Consider the following 18,445-nt stretch of genomic DNA (forward strand, 5'->3'; position numbering starts at 1 on the left):
ATCCTCTGTTTTTTTTTACAATTTTTTTTTCTCGTCCTTTCTGTGATGCTGATGATGATCGTCATGTGACAAATCCAGAACCGAACAGCAAACGCACGACCACCCCCCACTTTGAATTTTTCGATCGTTGCGTCCACGGCTGTAGCGCTGGAATTGGGTTGGCTCCCACATCTGTCTCTGTTTCTCTCTCTGTCTCGCTCGCTCTCTCTGTGTACGCCATTTTTTCATGCATTTTTTACACACATTCTGATGCTCTTTCCGCTGATTAGACCAGACGCTTACCGGAATTCGTGTCAAGTGTCAACGCCGTTAGATCTTGAAAATAAAGTTGTTAGCTTGTCCTTGTCAAATACACAAACACCTCTCTCTCTCTCTCTCTCCATATGCAGAGCTCCAGGCACAATAAAGGCTTTTTGGCCGCTTGTGGGCTTCTGTGCTAGATGGGAGAGAGAGAGAGAGAGAGAGAACAGCGCTCTCTCTCTTCGCTCTGACCGCCATGGCTGCCACAGCGCCTTTCACTAAAGTGTACGTGAACAGCTTCCCCAATAATAATGCCTAATGTCTTTGGTTTCTTTAATCTTGCAAAAAGAAAACACAGAGCACCGGGTCCCACCCCCCACACCTCTTAAGTTCCCCCTCCTCTCTCACATTAATAATATTCACAGCTACTGAGAATGGCCTTTGGCTGGGCCCCCCCACCTCTTTTGCCGCCGCGACTGGTGAGTGTGGAGCGCCACCACCACCACCGCCAACATCCCTGATCTGCATCTGCAATCTCTCCTCCTTCCTCCTCCTCCTCCTCCTCCTCCTTGTTCTGTCTTTTGGATTTTTTGAGGAGTGTGGTGGAAGTGGGAAGTGCAAGGGCAACTTCAGTTTTTGACTTCACAGATGATTTTGAGCAAAGATTGATGTTGATTGTTCATAAGGGGGCGAGGCGTTTGATATTTTATTGTGTCTCCAGCATTATAAACACCATATAAACATCTCATAGATTAAAAGCAAAAGAAGAGGAAGAAAGAGGCCCCACTAACCCCACCCCACCATACATATCTCAAAAGTACCTTCCTAATGAAACTTTGACATTACCTTCTCATCTATAGTTACTTCCCCTATTACAGAAATTTAAGAACCCTACATCTTTTGCTTAGGGATACGAGGGAAGGGAAAAAAGAGGGCACTAAAATTTCAGAAGGGAAAAGAAGATGGAGAAGAAGAAGAAGAAGAAGAAAACCCCATTGGCAAGTATCATATAACACGAGATTTCCAGTTCTTCAAACTGTGGCGGAGACCTGCCGCCGCCGCCATCACAACCCCACCACAAACTCTCTTCAGAAAAGACCAAAAACCTCCTTCAACAGCACCCAACTCTTATCTATAAGCAGAGCATAAGTTTCTCACATCACATTGCAACTTGATGTGTTCTCATCGCTGAAGTAGCTGTACCCCTCCCCGTGTGGGGGCGGCGGGTATGGGTATGGGTATGGGTATGAGCCGGAGCCGGAGCCGGCATACGGGTTTGGGTAGGGGTTTGGGTATGGCGGCATGTAATTGACAGCTGGCGGTGGCCGGGCGTACATCATGGGCTGGAACCTCTCATTGCCCATAGCCCTCTGCTGATTCATCACTTCGGCTAGGTACTGCTGCTGTTGCTGTTGCTGCTGCTGCTGCTGGTAAGGATTTCCGGACATGGCCTCCGGCCCGGCGCCGTGGAAGTAGCCATCTGCTCTGCCCACTCCTCCGCCGCCGCGCAGGGAGCCGGCTGGGAGGCCTGGGACAGCCGGGAAATTGCTCATTTGCCCTGTTGGCATGCTGCCCATATGACCCATTGGAATCTTCATACCACCCATCTGCCCCCCACCGCCATTAGCACCACCACCACCCATGTGGAGGAACCCGTTTTCCATTCCGCCACCCTTTTGGCTGCCGTTCCCATTGATGTTGCCGCTGGGACCGCCACCGCCGCCATTCTTGTTGTTAGGATTACCGCCATGGTTACCATTTTTGGCATCACCCCCGTTCTTGCCACCATTTTTACCACCACCACCACCTTGGTTTTGGTTATTTCCTCCTCCCTTTTTCCCACCATTCCCATTTTTGCCATCATTGTTCCCACCACCCACTTGAATAGGCACACCAGCACCGCCCCCTTTCTTGCCATTATTACCAGCACTACCTCCAACATTTCCCCCACCCTTTTGAGCATTCAAGAGCTGCTGGGCATGATTCCCATTCATCATCCCATTCAGCATCATGTTGGGCATCTGGCCATTGCCCATCATAGGCTTCATCTTGCTGACTGCTTGGCGGTGGGCATCATCCAAGTCATCATCGAACTCCTCATCATCCATAAAATCATCATCATCATCATAGTCATCATAGTCACCGTCACTGAATTCGTCATCGTCAGGCAGGGCGAATTTCACTCCTTTCTGGTTCAGGTTCGGACCCGGGTCCTTGAAGGGTATCTTGAGGTCCTTGAATTGGGGCAGCTTGAGATCTTGGAAATCTTTCATCTGCTGCTGGAGCTGCTGGAACTGCTGAAGCTGTGGAAGCTGCTGGCTCTGGATGTTCTGACCACCCTTAGGCTGGTTGTTTCCACCGCCTCCACCGCCCTTTTTGCCACCTTTGCCACTGTCAATTTGCATGTTCTTGAACTGGTTGTTGAGATTGTTGTTGTTGGACTTCTGAGCACCCCAAAGCTCAGCATGTTTGCCTGATTTATTGAGCTTCTTGATGAGTAGAGCTGGGTCTAAGTTCCCTGAAACGGTCACTTTACCCTGTTCTGCATCTATTTTGATAGTGAAAACCCCTGAACACACCAACCGAAAAGAAAAGAAGCAAAAGGTAAAATTAAGCATTAATTTTTTTTAATAAAATGTCACGGGAAGAATTTTTTTAGTGGAGTTCGAGATAAATCTAACTAAAATCCAGAGAGAGAGAGAGAGAGAGAGAGGCTTGAAGAATAAAATAAGATGAAATCAAGAGGACTGGAACTGAAAAAGGAGTAATACCATCAATTTTCTGCAAGATTTTCTTCACTTTCTGCTTACAGCCATCACAATGTATGTTCACTTTTAGAACACAAGTCTGCATGCACAAGCAAACCCAGAGAACAAAACAGGTGTAAAGAACAATTCCTCTCACTCCGAAAAAAAAAAACTAACAGAAGGAAAAAAAGAGAGAACGAAACGAAGCTTCCTATGCGAAGTTTCATTCCGAAAAGTCATTACAAATGCATAGAAAGAGATATTAGTTCACAGGGAAAAACAGAGCACACGTACTAATTATAACACTTGAAGTCCCAACAGCTATCATCTATGATTCTCGAGCTTAAAACAAGGCAAAATACAGAGGGAAAACTACCAATGAGCTGAGTTAGGAGGGACAAAAATGCGTACCTGGATCTTCAAGAACTCTTCTTTACTCATTTGAGCTTCACTTAAATGGAGCAAATCGAAACAGTTGTTTTTTTTTTTTTGGTCAAGAAACACAGTTATTGAAAAGATAAGAAAAGGAGCGGGGGTCCTAACACAGATCTGACAAACAGAAGCAGCCGCGCGCGCGAGAGAGAGAGAGAGAGAGAGAGGGGTAGGTGTTTTAATTGGAAGAGCTCCACAAAGGGCGTTCCTCTGTTCTTTCTTTTGAGATAGGCTTCGTTCCAGAGTAATCCCAGAAGGAAATGAAGAGGAAAACCCAAACGGTCCAAAGGGGGTTGTCTCTGAGCAGAGTATTGAAATGCAGCAAGAAAGTTTCAGTTTTTTCTAGACAGAGAGAGAGAGAGGACTCGGGAGATGTGGGTGCACATTAAACTCCTCTGGTTTCTCTGATTCCTCTATTTCAGGGGCAAGAGAGAGGGGGGGGCTAAAAAGATTGCTAGACTGGCACACAGAGAGAAAGAAAGAGTAGAGAGAGAGAGAGAGAGAGTTGCTCTTCAAGTTCAAGGCTTCTCTCGACACACTATCTTTTTCTTTTGAGCCCCTCTTTATTTATGGGGGGATTTCCTTATGGCCTCCTTCCACAGGTAGGCATGTGTTGAAAACCTCTTCAAGTCTTTTACCATGGCGGAAGTGGCTAATTAGCTTGGCTTGGAAGTCAGTGTGAGTGACTCTGTGTTTGCCTTGGGCTTAGCTTCGCCATGGAGCGCGGGGTTCATAAATAAGCCATGGGGAGAGTTTGTTTCAGACTCAGAGACCCCCTTTATTACTCTGTTTCCCCCTTTTTTTCTTTTTCATTTCTGTTTCTTATTCCTTTCTCCACAGAGGAAAAAAAAAAATAACTTTGCTAGTAATTATTACCAGCATACATGTCAGAAACCTTTCAGAATTTCTTCTCCCCAAATTGGGTGAGCACTAAATAATGGGCCTCAAAATGGGACGGGGGACCATAGTGAATAATTATTTGAATATTCACTTTCTTGTCCCTTCTCACAGTGGGCTGTTTCACCCTGAATTACCAGTTTCTTCTCCCCCTTATTAAATAAAACTCTTATCCCCACTTGCGTTCTGAATCCTGGATTTGAGCTGAGGAGAGTGAATCTCATCCCATATCTCATTCCTCATTCGGCCAATCTTCCTTTGGGCACAGAGACCAGGGACCAAGTTTAAGGAAGTTTTTCATAAGCCTATGCTGCATTTTCAGTCCATCTCTCAACATAAATAAAGTTGTTAACCCACATCTCATAAACTTGGTAGTCTTTTAGATGCATGTAAACCCGCCTCACACCTCGGGGTTCGAGCTTATAATCGCGCTTAATCGTGACTAGTTAAGCGGAAGGGTTCTTCTCACTTGTGCTCTGCAGATCTTTATAACTTGCAGTATGCTCTTTCACAATGAAAACTTCTCGCTTAACCTCAATGAGAGAAAAAAAAAAAGAAAGAAAGAAAAAGAAATGATCGCTGCTGAACATTAGGGAACAAAATTATGGATGCATTGTAAGGTCTCCTAGAATATTGCACCAGAATTTCTGTTCACCTCTAGGTTTCTTGTGTCTAGTAGGCTGGAGCTGATGGCTGTTTTTATTGCAGTTTTTCCTCCTACTGAAGAATTAAAAAAAGGATTTAATTGTCTCTCTGCACTGAACAAATTGGCAATCGCATCAGATCTGCTATTCTCCTACAGTCTTCTCGCATATAATGAATGTGGTCTAAGCTGGAGCATTTTTGCTGGTTACATTGATTGCAAAGAGATGAATTAGACTGTCTTGGACAGCAAATTCTCTGGCCCTTTTGTATGCTTTTGAAGAGGAATATACTCCCTCAATATTAGTATTTTTATGGGGAAATAGTAGCCCTACAGTCCTACATTGAAATGAACTATTGTCCCACTAGTTGCAATAGGATCAATAATATCAATGCATCATCTCAATTTGAAAACAAAGTACATTCGATTTTTTTTTGTTTTTTTTGCACTTGATAATTGCTCCAGATTTACTGGTCTTTGCTTTTTGCACGGGGTACAAACAGCGCCAGCCCTCTTAGGGCAAATGATTCATTTAGGAAAAGATCAAATGCGTTGTACCAACGGATTAACACGAGCGATATTCGAAATCTAGTAAATTTTCACTAACTAGCCATGCCAAACGATGAGGAGTAAAGCTCTCAAACCTGATGATTCTCCTAAAAAGAACCTAATCCTCCTCATGAACTCATGCATTGGATGTGACAGATCGAAATGGTATGTTGTAAATTTGATGTACGTTCAAGGTAGAAGTGGTTTTCCTTTTTCTTTTGTAAAAGTCCCTTGTTATTAATATATTTTTTTTGAAGTCCTGTTTGATGTTGAATTGTGAAATGTCATGGATAATTGTGATGCCACGGTCAATGCATTTGAGTAGGGTTGGTTTCATACTCATCCTTACAACAATTATGAACAGATAACTTCAAATCCAAAGTTGAGGATTGTATTTTGGGCATGCAATTATGGCTATAAAGCATTTTGGCTCGACGCTACGATTTCTTTTGATGTGTACTGCTTTCCTCGAAGCAGCTGTCCCGCCGAGGGTTGGCCCATGCCGAGAACATTAATGAGCTACGCCACATTGACATTGATTGCACGAAAATAGAAAGGAGAGAGGAGCTGAATTCTCGCAAGAGATGGAGAAACCCGGTGCTTTAAACACAAGTTTTATTGGTCATGGAAGTCTCTTGACCGATTGGGTAAGTCGCGGTTTCGATCTGTCGAACCGGAGAAAGATGGATTCACGTTGTTACTTCGGTTGACATGCGTGGGCGGGCGCTCTCAATAGGAATTTTTCGAGCGAATCCGGTTCGAGGCTATGATTAAACAAGGGGACAAGTATTAAAAAAAAAGTCCTAGACATATTGCATCGGTGTCAATTTAATTCTCAATCTTTCAATTGGTCCGATCTAGTCTTAAACCTTTTTAACATTGATATCAATTTAGTCCATCCGGCTAATGTAGATCGGAAGCAGTTGGCGTGGACGCTCAACCGATCCACGTGGCACCATCCGGTAGTTTCCTCAATGTCTTGCTATGGACTGTTTTTTTCTACCTAAGGTCATGTGCCACGACCGTTGCTAAACTTGTGGTGAGTTTCAAAAGCATTCTGGGTAGCCGTAGGTTTATGTTATGTTTAGGATAAGCAGCTACTGATTAAGACAAACTACTTGCTATAATAATGCCCTGTAGCTGAGCTCTTTTCTCCCATCACTTTAACCACGGTTAGGCAAAGGCAAAAGAGGGGCTTCAAGATGGGCTTATCTAATTTTTCTCTTGGTTTATTTGTACGCACACTTTCGCTTTTCGCTTGAGCAAATTATTGCTGTCCTTAAAAGCCTAAACCCCTCCTTGATGAACAAGTGGATGGTGAGCATAGAACTAGGGCAAGATCGTGTCTTCGTGAGAATTTTTCGGTTTGGTACATTGAGTAGCCGCTACCATTATCATATGTAGGGAGCCATTATTCGAGAAGATCTTGATACCAAACTGTGGAAACAGTCGGTTTGGAATCCATTTAATTCGAGAAAATCTCGACACCAAATCGCAGAAAACGGTCAGTTAAAAGATCGCGTACGCTTGTCCAGTCCCTAAATTATGTCGTAACGTACAGGGGGCCGGGATTAATAAACGGGTGGGCGGGCGGGCGGAACTTTCCATGTTTAGGGCATGGGGCAAGTAGTACGTGACCGAAGACCCCCGAAACGCCAAAAGGATGGATCGAACCGGCATGGGAGTTGTGGTTGGATCTTGGCAGCTTATTACACATCCAACAACAAGAAACGGGTTTTCCTACTTCTCCCACACATTTTTCGGGTTTTCACGCTGTTGTTAGGCAACAACTAACAAGTACAACATCTTCGGGGTGGAGGAGTTTTGCCACGAATTGGGGATATCGAGTCGAACATGCGCTCTTTTGTCTCGCGGTTCTTAACAGGAAACGCAGAACAGCCCCTTCCTTTGCTGGGTTGGCTCCAAGAACTTGCTATCACCACCACCTTGTTGGGGTTCAGGGTTTTCACATGAGCACCACTTGGAGTTCAGACAGCGATTGAAGAGAGAGAGAGAGAGAGAGAGAGAGAGAGAGAGAGAATATGAATGTGGATGGGACTCCGAACTTACATGCCCACATGGTCCTGCCATCACTTTCTTCCAACCCCTGGATGCATTAAATTCTCAGGCATGCGCACATACACAAAGCTCAAACAAACTGGAGTCTGCACAACGCAAACTGCTTGTGATGGGAAAAAAAAATCTCTTCGAAGTATCTCGTAACCTGGTCCACTTTAGGGGTTCATGTTGCTAATTAACCATAGTGAGCTTGGTTATAGGATAAAATCGGAAACAAGGTGAAACCAAGATAGGTCTAAAGTTTCGAGATATGTATGATAGGTTCCAGGTTCCAAAGATTGAGAAACCGAATCCGATGAGTATGTTCCAAGTTTCGGGAAGTGGAACCTGAAATAAATTTCTGTATTTCTCTTGTTCTGTATCTTCGCAAGATCCTATACTATTCCATTGCTTTCGATGATAAATGTGTAATTTGAAATAATTAGTCTATGACTGAGACTTTTACTTTGTTAATGTTTCAATTCTTCGTGGTAAATGTGAATTATGGCCAATGGATTATAGCATCAAATGGTAGTCTTTAGAGGTGATAGTTCAATGCAATCGTTCAATTAAGAATACATATGAAATCTGTGTAAACTTTGAAACCGACTCTGGAACTTATGATGGGGTATGCAAGGTATGTTTCGGGTTCCAAAAAATGGAGAACGGTTCCGACGGAATCTGCTCACCCCTCCCTATTAACCATTGTTTGAAGATTTAAGGAGAGAAAACAACAAATAAACAGACCAAATCAGTGACCTTAAGAACTTTGTCTGTCTAGATTAACTTTCGTTTCCTGACCTTCCTTTAACATGAGGTAGCTGCAACTTTTGACATTTTTCTGTTGCTCTGTCTAGTGTGTGTGTGTGTGTGTGTTTTTTTTTATTTTTTGACGAGGCATTTTCATTCAGTCGAGTCATTGGCAGGGATCTTTCTGCTTAGCACATCACACTTGCTTCTCTGGGAATAAAGAGCTGCGAGAGACGCCATCTTTTCAAGTCGGGAGGTCAAGTCATGCAGCTTCAAAAGAGTGACTTGCACAGGCGGCAAAGAATATCAGATCATACAAGCAAAATAGCATTGGAACACCCCGTACAATGTCTCAGCAAAATGGCATTTGACAAGGACCACGAAAGCTTTTTTTACCAACCTTCTGCAATTTCTCATGTGGTACCCATTTCATACAAACTGCGATCAGATTAAAAGGGGAGAGAGAGAGCAGTGACCGGTAACCCTATATACCGGTAAATTTACCTTCATCAACACTACGAGGAGGAAATTTCTTAAACATCGAAATAAAGGCTTGTGAGAATATAACTATCACAGCTACAGATCAATTTCCTTTGCTGCAGGACCACAATCTCAGTGCCCATCTTCAAATACAAAGCTAATACGTATTGAAAGACAAAAAAAGCATCATCGTAGGATGTTCGAAAGCAATTTACTCCCGAGGCCATCCAGAAACTTGATTCTTCAGAGGTCATATCAACAGCAAACTTCTGCGCCGCCAATATTTTGTTTTGGCTTTATTGAGACTTTAACAAGTCCAAGACAGAACATCATCGGCAAAAAATTTGCTCAAACATTTTTCTGCAGTCCAACTCACCACCCAAGTCATAAAGAAGCTAAAGAAATAACGGAAAATGTGTCGCTTAAGCCCTTTCAAGCAAATACCAATAAGCACCCGAACCTTGAATTACCCTATGAATCATCAATCAAATAGATAAAAAAAATTTAGAATAAATCACAAAAATCACTGATAACTATCAGGACACACACATCTAGTGCTTACAAATTACAATTCTTTTCACACCATACACAATACACTGGGTGAGTGGAGAAGGCAGTGTCATTTGTACAAGGACTGCTCTCAACAACATTGTCAAGAAAGCTCAGTTCAATATAAAACTACACAAAGGAGTTGTCATAAATAAGCTAACGCCCACTCTTTGCTGATGCATCTGTACATATATGTGCAGGTCTTCTTTCCGAGCTCGAGCATTCTTGGACTAAGACGACCTCTCAACACCAGCAAAGTGAAAAATTCATGTAGAACATTTACATTTTAGTTACTGCCAGCTGGCATTAGGTTGAGAACAAATGACAATTACATTAAGAACCCATGCATCTGAAAATAAGACTCATGGGAAGAGCTGAAGAGGAGTCAAAAAATAGGATTTGAACCATGCAATCCCATTTAGTAAGAATGGGGCCTCTCAGAATTCAGTTACTTATCTTGATCTCTATTAGTTCCTCGATGGGTTGACGGCATATGGGGCACTTATTTGACTGATGCGTCAATGCTCTGGCACACTCATTGCACATACACTGGGAAAAAAAATTAACAAATGATAATGTATAAGTAACATCTAGAACAACAAAATAAAAGCAAAGTGAAATTTTCATATTTCGTAATCTCTAATGAGCTGTTACTCGCAGATGTACACATTGCACATAAGAAGCTACGTACCCTCAAAATTGAAGTAAACCAAAGACAGTGTACATAAGCATAAATTCAACCCTCTGATCATATTATATGAGCTAGTCTTTTCCAACTAGGAAAAGGAGCACAGTATTGTAACAAAAACATAATATGACTGTAGTTGACAACAGACAGGTGAAAGTAGGCAGAGCCGACAATTTTTACCAGAAAAAATGTATTAAGTGGAAGTGTAAGCATCTTAATAATTATCTAGCAAAGAACATATTAGATGTGCATTTGAAGCAGATCAGAAGCATTAATATAGGCAGATCTCTTGGTAAAGTCAACAGTAAAGAGTTCCTATGTAGACTCACCAAATGTCGGCAGGGTAAAATGGCAGTATCCTTTGGCTCAGTCATGCAAATTACACATTCCTTCCCTGGATCATTGTCATTATAACTCTCTGCTGAAGAGCTCCCTAACCCATATAACTCACGTAGCTCATAACGAACTCCATCCACCCAGAGAATTTGCTTCACAACTTTTACATGAAAAGGACCACCATTATTTTTCTCCAGAACAGCCTGAGTTATTTGCGTGTGAGAGGAGGCGCATGGCACTGGATTAACTAAATGGTCATCTACTGAATGAGGCAGTACGCATGTTTCAGCAGATATGACAAGAGGAAACACATCCTCTCCAGGAGATGGTTTTGAGAGATCATCCAATTCAAAGAAGCCTAAGTCAATGCCAGTCCCTGAAGGCTGACAAAATTTTTGACCTAGTCCTTTTTGAAATTGGAATTTGGCAGGCCCGAATGCTTCAGGAAACAGGGGAACCAATCGGCAATTGGACTCTTCCTTGCCAAAATACAAGATAGTAATACTGCAAAACAGGAACACCCAATTAAAAACAACAGCATTGACAACATGGATGCACACAATCTAAATTTTTCTCAGATAGGCATAAACTGAAAAGTGACATTTGATAAGTGAGCGTTCTTCTCTCATCGATGAAGCAATGTTTAAGCTTACTATTCTTTCAAATGCTCTTATGGAAATGTTCAAGCAGCATTTTTTGATCCACTAGAAGCATGTGTGTAGGTCTAAAAGTTTCTCAAAATCAGATGATAATTATGGAGGTCAGACTCAATTCTCATTAGCTTATATAACTGAGATTTTATGCCAATGCAAACACAAGAATGAAGTATTTCACCTTTGAAAGATTTGAAAATATGACACATTACATGTCATTGGCTAGCAAAACCTTCATATGGCCTTGAGAATGCAGAATGAAGAAGGTAAAAATGTCATAAAAGAAAGTGAAGCTGAAGCATGAAGAGCTCACACATATGACCACATGTCTAGGATATCTATCAATGCATTTATGTCTAAGAATGTGTCCATACACTATAAACTTTTGAATAATCAAATGTTAAAATGAACTTTCTATATGACCGTTGGACTTGTTAGACTCGCTGGACGAAGCGCTAATAAGCAATTAGATGTTCCAGATACGCATGCAGAAGAATTAATTGTTGACTGGTTAATTCATTACAGGCACCTAACTTCTTATGCAGTGACAAAGAATTCCAAGAAAGAATGTAACTTTGTGAAAATTTCCCCTACTATCTTGGAATTTGATTGCTAGCCACCTAAATCTTGGGTGGAGGGGAAATTAACATTCAACTTCATCATGTGGACTGTGGGCTCCATAGAGTTAGGTACTGTGTTGATACCTTTGCTGATTTTTACAACTAGTTGGTAAAAAGTACATAACGAATTTCCCTTCCATCTTTATAGATACGCAGCAGAAATCAAAACAACAGCACCTTTAAAGATAGAAAAGGCATATCATAATCATGAAGACTTCCATGAAATGGAGAAAGGTGATACGTCCAGCAACTTTCTTTGAACCACAAGTTTTTTCAGGACCTTCAGTTTCATGAATAGGATCTCTTTTCATTTTTTTCTCAAGACGCCCCAATTGCAAAGACTTTTTTGGAAAAACAGAATAAAAAAGACTGTGACGGATGTAAGAATACTTAATCACCAAAGTCTATTATCAATTCATACCCAATAATGCATGCAACTACTAATCACCAAGAACAAAATATCAGCTGACCACACTATAGTTAACAAAGATACATACAATTTCCTGCCTCATTCAAACAGTTGGTCCAACAAGATATTACCTTTGTTTGTACCATGACAGAGGTAACTCACTAAACATCAGAGCACTACTTTAGAACCAAATCTATCCACAAAAAATAGTAAAGTGAAGGTTTGTCTCAATGGATTTGTTAATAGCCATTTGATGCATAATTTTTTGCCACATCTTTCATGTAGCTCTCCATAATTAGCCACCTAACAGCTGCATGAACTGCTAAACCATGCACATCATCAATGCATTTCACCCTATCAAGCCAACTAGCAGCTACAACAGCTGCTTGAGTCATTGTTTACCAAGGAAAAGTAAAAACTAACAAATATACATGAAGATCAACAGAAACAATCATACTTTCACAATGAGATGACTTAAGATCTCTCAAATCAAGGAGAAAACACTTTGAATGCAACATTAATAGACCCTTCAAAACAAATAGAAGAAATGGGAAAATGTAGACAATTTTACATATAAAATCATCCAAAAATGCACCTCAATTTAATTTGAAGTCAGAATTTTACTAAGAACTGTATTTTTCAAATTTTTTTATGCCCGTGTCTGCAACAGTGTTATTCTAGTTTCAAGGATGATTAGATTCAAGGCTGCAAAACAAAAGGGAGATTATCTTCCTTTCGCTATTCTTCATTTGGTCATCTTACGCAGCTTCTACATCCGCCAAGAACAAAACAAGGACACACTAATAATGAGCGACTCGTCTCATTTGTCTCCCAATATGCCATGTTTCTTAATCTCTCCAAGACTAAACAGGTTTTTGATCCAGAGCTTCATAAGAACCTCTAGAATTTAGAGCCGCATGATGTGCACACTGGAGCAAACCTCTCCTAGTCTTGTCTGTGGAAAGAGAAAACAACGTCCGACACAGAGATGCTTTCTCACAACTCATTCCACATATACATAAGATCAAAATATCAAGCACATTCTTTTCATTGGAGTCTCTAAATACTTAAACCAAACACATTCCAGATTTTGTTGAATTCCGGTTACTCTCATTACCAAGTATTGGCTGTCTCCTATCCTCTTGCCCACTCGATTCATTACATTCGCTCAACATTCTAGCTAATTAAATCGCTTTGTCATCATATAGCGAGCTAATCAAAAGTCCAAACAAGTTTGCTTCACGCTTTCTAAGTTATCACACACAAAACCAAGTGATTCCACAAACATCACGACCAAATGTAACTCGGCAATCGCCCAAAACGGCCGTAACTACCAATTTCCACTAATCTAACGAACGGCCAATATAAAGAAGATAAAGATCCAGCACCTTCCGTCATGTAACGCGTCGAACAGGAAAGACACCAAGTGGCAATCCGGGTCGTGCTCATCGATCTCGACCCTGATTGTGTCCTTGTGCACATTCACCACGTTCCTCACTTTCTTGGCGTTCTGATGCTGTTCCACGTAGGCCGTCGGAGGTGCCGCCGCCGCCGCCGCCATCGCAGGCCGAGCCGGGGGCCACCCACTCGCCTGGTTCGCGTAGTACGGGTGCGGACCGACCCGACCCGCCACGGGACCCGAGTAGCTGTACGAGCTGTAGGAGACTGGACCGCCGTAGGAGGGCACCGGAGGAGGGTACGCAGGATAAGGTGGGTGATGGTGGGGCGGAGGGTAAGGAGGGGCGGAGAAGTAGCCATTCGGCGGCGCCGGAGGAGGGTGGTGGGGGTGGTCCGCGGAGTAGTAGTACGAGTGGTGAGGAGGCGGTGGCGGCGGCGGGTATGGGTATGGGTAGCTTCTTCTTCTGGGGTTGCTCCATGAAAGGCCCATCTTGCTGGGGAAGAGAGAGAGAGAGATGGCGAAATTACGAGGTTGAAGAAAACACGGAGAAGAAGAAGACGGAAGAGGCAGGATCGAGCAGGTAGCGTGGCGAAAGAATTCGGATTTCTTTATTTGATAGATTTAAGGAGAAAAGCAACTACGGGAAACCGAATCATGCCACTTGCAACTAATTTGCGCTTAATTTGATGAATATTCAACATTGACTTAGCCTTATTTCTAGTTTAGCCTAGACTCGAACTCAAATTATTCGAGTGTCTTATCGAACCGAGGTCGAACTCGTGAACACTTAGCTCGACATGGCATAAACGAAGTAGAAACTTTAAGCTGCATAGTATGATTGTAATGGAACTAAGTCGAGTTGAACTCGAGTAGAAATCTGACGTGCCATTGAGCTCGAGTCCGGTTTCGAGTAAATGAGTCGGTTAAGCTCGAGCTTGATAGGTCGACTTAACTCGACTCAATTACACATAAGACTATATGTACTAGAGATTGATTTATGCATTCAGAATTGCAAAATTAATCAAAAAATTACCTTATGGGTTCGAGTTCAGCTCAAAACCTTTCAATTTAGTCAACGTAGTCCTAAATTTTTGAGTGAAAATTTTAATCAACGTTCAAATTTACCAATTCGTTTGTGTTGGCGACTGATTTTTTTTATTATTCACTATCATCCGTGGTGATTAACAAACATTTATATGTTTTTTTGTTAAATTAACCAATTTTTTCTACTAAGTTATCATTTTTAATTACCTTGCTCACTAATTTTCAAATTTATCAATTCGTTTTAGAAAATACTAACCTCAATTAGCTGGAATGATCACCAAATTTTATTAGTGTTAGTTACCAATGTTCCTTTGTTTTTTTATCTTGTAATTTGAAAACTTCTCTTATTTCTGACAAAAAAAACTTATTATTATCTTTTACTGACTTCAATTTAACTTTCTTACTACCAGCTTAAATTTACTAACTATTATTTGAAATCACCAGCCTTTTTGTGTGACTTACCCTTTGATTAACAAATCAACTAGCTTTGTTTAAGAACTTTCATTTTAGTTTTTTTGTTGCTTACCACATTTATGTGGTTTTTCTAGAAGTTACTGACTTTTCTATTAAGCTTCCACCATTCTGTGTCTTGTTTACCATTACATTATAAACGTTTTGTTTGAGTAACTTATCAAATTGTTTCTCGATTGAGTAACCCAATAGAAAAATTGTTAAATTGAAAAAGAATCAAATAAATGTTGGCAACTAACTCAAATGGGAGTGGATAATCCGAAATTACTTGATAACTTAATAAAAGAAAAGTCAATTAAGCATTTCACTTAAAGTTAGTACTTTCATATAAGAGATATTAAATTTCATTTCGAAGTTAATAAATATTAATAAAAGGTGGCAAAGATAAGAAAAATTTTGTGATTAATCGAAAAATAAACTTGGTAAGTAACCCAACTGGGAGTGACCCAAAATTAGTTAGTAACTTAATCGGAGAAATTATTTAAAGTCACTCTAGTTAAGATTTGTAATCTTTATCAAGAGATAGTAAGTTTAAGGTGCTACTAAGAAATCAAAAATAAAATATAAAAACATAAAAGTTGACAAATTACAAAAAAAATTGAGTAAGTAACCTATACTATCTTCTTTCTTTTTTGATTACCTTCCTTGCGTATGTATAAGTCCCGACCCATTCGATTTCTAAAAAGGATTATTAATCCTTAATCTTTCGAGGAATCCTTCATTAGTGGTGGTGAAGGAGGCCTACTACGCGTATACTGGATTAATGACCCACATACTTATACATGTTTGCGTTCTCCAGCTGATGTTTCCCTTCTCTGATCGCGTTCCCTCTGTGTCTGCCGCCACGGTTGCTCACCCCAGATCGAAAGTTTAGGGACGGCCACCACCTCGAATCGAATCCAGGTCGAGGTTGGTTGGCGACCACTGTTCCGACATTGCTCAAACTTTGGGTTGGCAAATGGACATTGGACACCAACTTGATTTTGTTTGTTATGAATTGTAGACATGGCTAATGGGCTTCGCTGATGACTCATGAGAGTCCGACATTGCTAAGAACATGCTGGGTTTAGAAGTTTATGCTCAAAATTCTCACACCACGTACTTAGGGTCCAACGTAGGATTTGCATAGAGACGATAAAACAAAAATTATGGTAGTAGAATGAAAACTAGGACCGAAGGATCCATTTATTTTGCAAAAAGATGAATGATTCGTTTTCCTTAAAAACGATTTGTTTGCATTGCAAAACGAATACGCGCAAAGTATGTTTATTGTCCACGAAAATGTATGAAAATATTTCTCACTGATTAACTATTTTAAGCAATACAAGTTTTCCTTAGCAAATATATTTTAAATCATTCATATTTCGCAGAACAAACCGGATCGAGAAATTTCTATCCTAAAGTTTTCACAAGGCAGTGGCAAAAAAAAAAAAAAATGGAGGATCATTCTTAGAAAGTATTTGAACAACTCCAATTTAGGTGTGTGCATGGTCCGGGCCGGTCCTCATATTTTCGGGATCGAGGACCGGCGGTCCGGTCCGGTCCCTTCCTTGTCCGATCCCAGTGGGAAAACACCAGCTACTTATAAAAATCTAACATTTGGATCTAAACTAACAACTTCCAGTCTCAACCATCCAACATAATAAAACATACACATGACCATCGTACAACCATCACATAAGTAGTTATAATCCTAAAATAATGAGAAAAGACTAAATTAGGAAGAAAAACACTTAAAACAACTTAAACAATATTATGTTACTACATCATTCTCTTATAGTTGGAAAGAATCAAGCTCAAAGTGGGATTACACTTGCACTTCACTGAATCCAAATGCCGACAAAATAATGGATCTACATAATATAGTCACGACAAAACACAGATTGAATCAAGACAAAACATGATCGGAGACTACATATCAACAAAGATGGGAAAAGCAAGAGGAGCGAGCGGAGAGGCGAAAGCGAGAGAAACGACCACCGAGCAGAGCTACGATGTGAAGGCAAGATGTGAGCATCGAGTGAGAGGAGAGGAGTGAGTATCAAGCGGAAGATGAGGAAATTACGTTAACTAGTTCTTCAAAAATTGCTAATTTTTTTTTCTAATTGTGTGTGTATATATTCTAGGCAGTCCGGTCCGGTCTAGGCTGGTCTAGTCTAGTTTGCTCACTCCTACTCCGATCCATTCCTAGGGATATCTTCAAAACTAGCTAGGGTTCTAATGAAAGAGACTTTAGACTTATTCCGACCAAGCCATGATACTTGGAAGATTCTTGCCAAAGATCTTAAATGGCAATTAATACAGCACTAGATGGACACGTTACCGCCATCAACAAAAACAGTGATAATCGTGAGTAGGGGTGACCGGTTCCGGTTTCAAAAAAAGGTGGAATCGGAACCGGCCCTTGAAGAGCCGGTTCCGGGCCGGTTCCGGTTCCGGGCCGGTTCCGGTTCCGGTTCGGAACCGCCGGTTCCAAAGCCCAATTGCTCTTTTCACCCAACCTACTTCCTTTTTTTTTTTTTTATAAAACCGGCCCGAAATCGGCGGTTCCGAGCCGGTTCCAACAATTTACAAACCGGAACCGGCTCTTGAGGGCCGGTTCCGGTTCCGGGTTGGAACCGTGGGCCCGGTCAACGGGCCGGTTCCGGGCCCACGGGTCCATTTGGCCACCTCTAATCGTGAGTGTCCGAAAAGTCTTAAATCTTTTGTATTTATATCAATTCGGTTCTAAATTTTTTGTATTTGTGCCAATTGAGTCCATCCGCCCAGTTTTAATCGAAAACTACTAATGTAACACCGCCAATGTGGATGTGGACATTTTTAAATTAATTTTTTCTTTCCTTTTTTTTTTTTTTAAGACAAAGGGCTGGTGACACTCGCCAGCACTGGGTGAGGGTGTTAAGGCCCTTGCCGGCCAACTTGAGGGATGCGAGCCCTCGCCCAAAGCCAGCCGAGGCAAGGGCTCAGATCAGGGCGAGGGCTCTCGGCCTTCGTGTTAGCCGGTGAGGGTGTCGCGACCCTCGCCCTTGCCCAATGTTGGCGAGGGTCGCGGGCCCTCTGTCCAAAACAACGTAACAAAGTATAAAAAAGAAGAATAAAAAAAAAAATAAATATAAAAAAAAAATATCCACGTAAGTATCAACCATACCACATAACACGATCGGCGTCTATGTCGGCGATTTTCAACTAAAATTAGCCGGATAGAACTAATTGATACAAATGTAAAAATTTTAGGATTAAATTGGTACAATTGAAAGATTTAGAATTGAATTGACACTAATGCAAAAGGTTTATGATTTTTGGACACTTTTTTTTATTTTCGTCTCTTTGTTCTAAGTGGCTCTTTCAGAACGCAATGACGAAACTCCCACTAGCATCAAACTGTCTTTTGAAAAAACTTAAAAATTGGCTTGTTGGACACGTGTTGATCACTGAATGGAGTGATTTATTATTCCTAACGTAAGGTGCACCCAACATTTC

The 18,445-nt window shown here is 41.2% G+C and overlaps 2 protein-coding genes across 2 annotated transcripts; both read right to left on the reverse strand.

Annotated features, from left to right (window-relative positions):
- Positions 1 to 1,092: 1,092 nt before the first annotated feature.
- Positions 1,093 to 3,461, reverse strand: LOC115753615 (heavy metal-associated isoprenylated plant protein 32-like). Its single transcript, XM_030692300.2, has 3 exons — positions 3,399 to 3,461; positions 3,012 to 3,087; positions 1,093 to 2,809 (listed from the first exon to the last, which is right to left on the reverse strand). Exons 1-3 carry the CDS (start codon positions 3,426 to 3,428, stop codon positions 1,395 to 1,397), a joined length of 1,521 nt encoding a protein of 506 aa, XP_030548160.1. The 5' UTR covers positions 3,429 to 3,461; the 3' UTR covers positions 1,093 to 1,394.
- A 5,845-nt stretch (positions 3,462 to 9,306) lies between these two features.
- LOC115753640 (probable E3 ubiquitin-protein ligase LUL4) lies at positions 9,307 to 14,122 on the reverse strand. Its single transcript, XM_030692341.2, has 3 exons — positions 13,440 to 14,122; positions 10,363 to 10,873; positions 9,307 to 9,894 (listed from the first exon to the last, which is right to left on the reverse strand). Exons 1-3 carry the CDS (start codon positions 13,937 to 13,939, stop codon positions 9,790 to 9,792), a joined length of 1,116 nt encoding a protein of 371 aa, XP_030548201.2. The 5' UTR covers positions 13,940 to 14,122; the 3' UTR covers positions 9,307 to 9,789.
- Positions 14,123 to 18,445: the final 4,323 nt, after the last annotated feature.

Source organism: Rhodamnia argentea, chromosome 1, assembly GCF_020921035.1.
Source record: "Rhodamnia argentea isolate NSW1041297 chromosome 1, ASM2092103v1, whole genome shotgun sequence".
In the NCBI taxonomy this organism is placed as follows: Eukaryota; Viridiplantae; Streptophyta; class Magnoliopsida; order Myrtales; family Myrtaceae; genus Rhodamnia; species Rhodamnia argentea.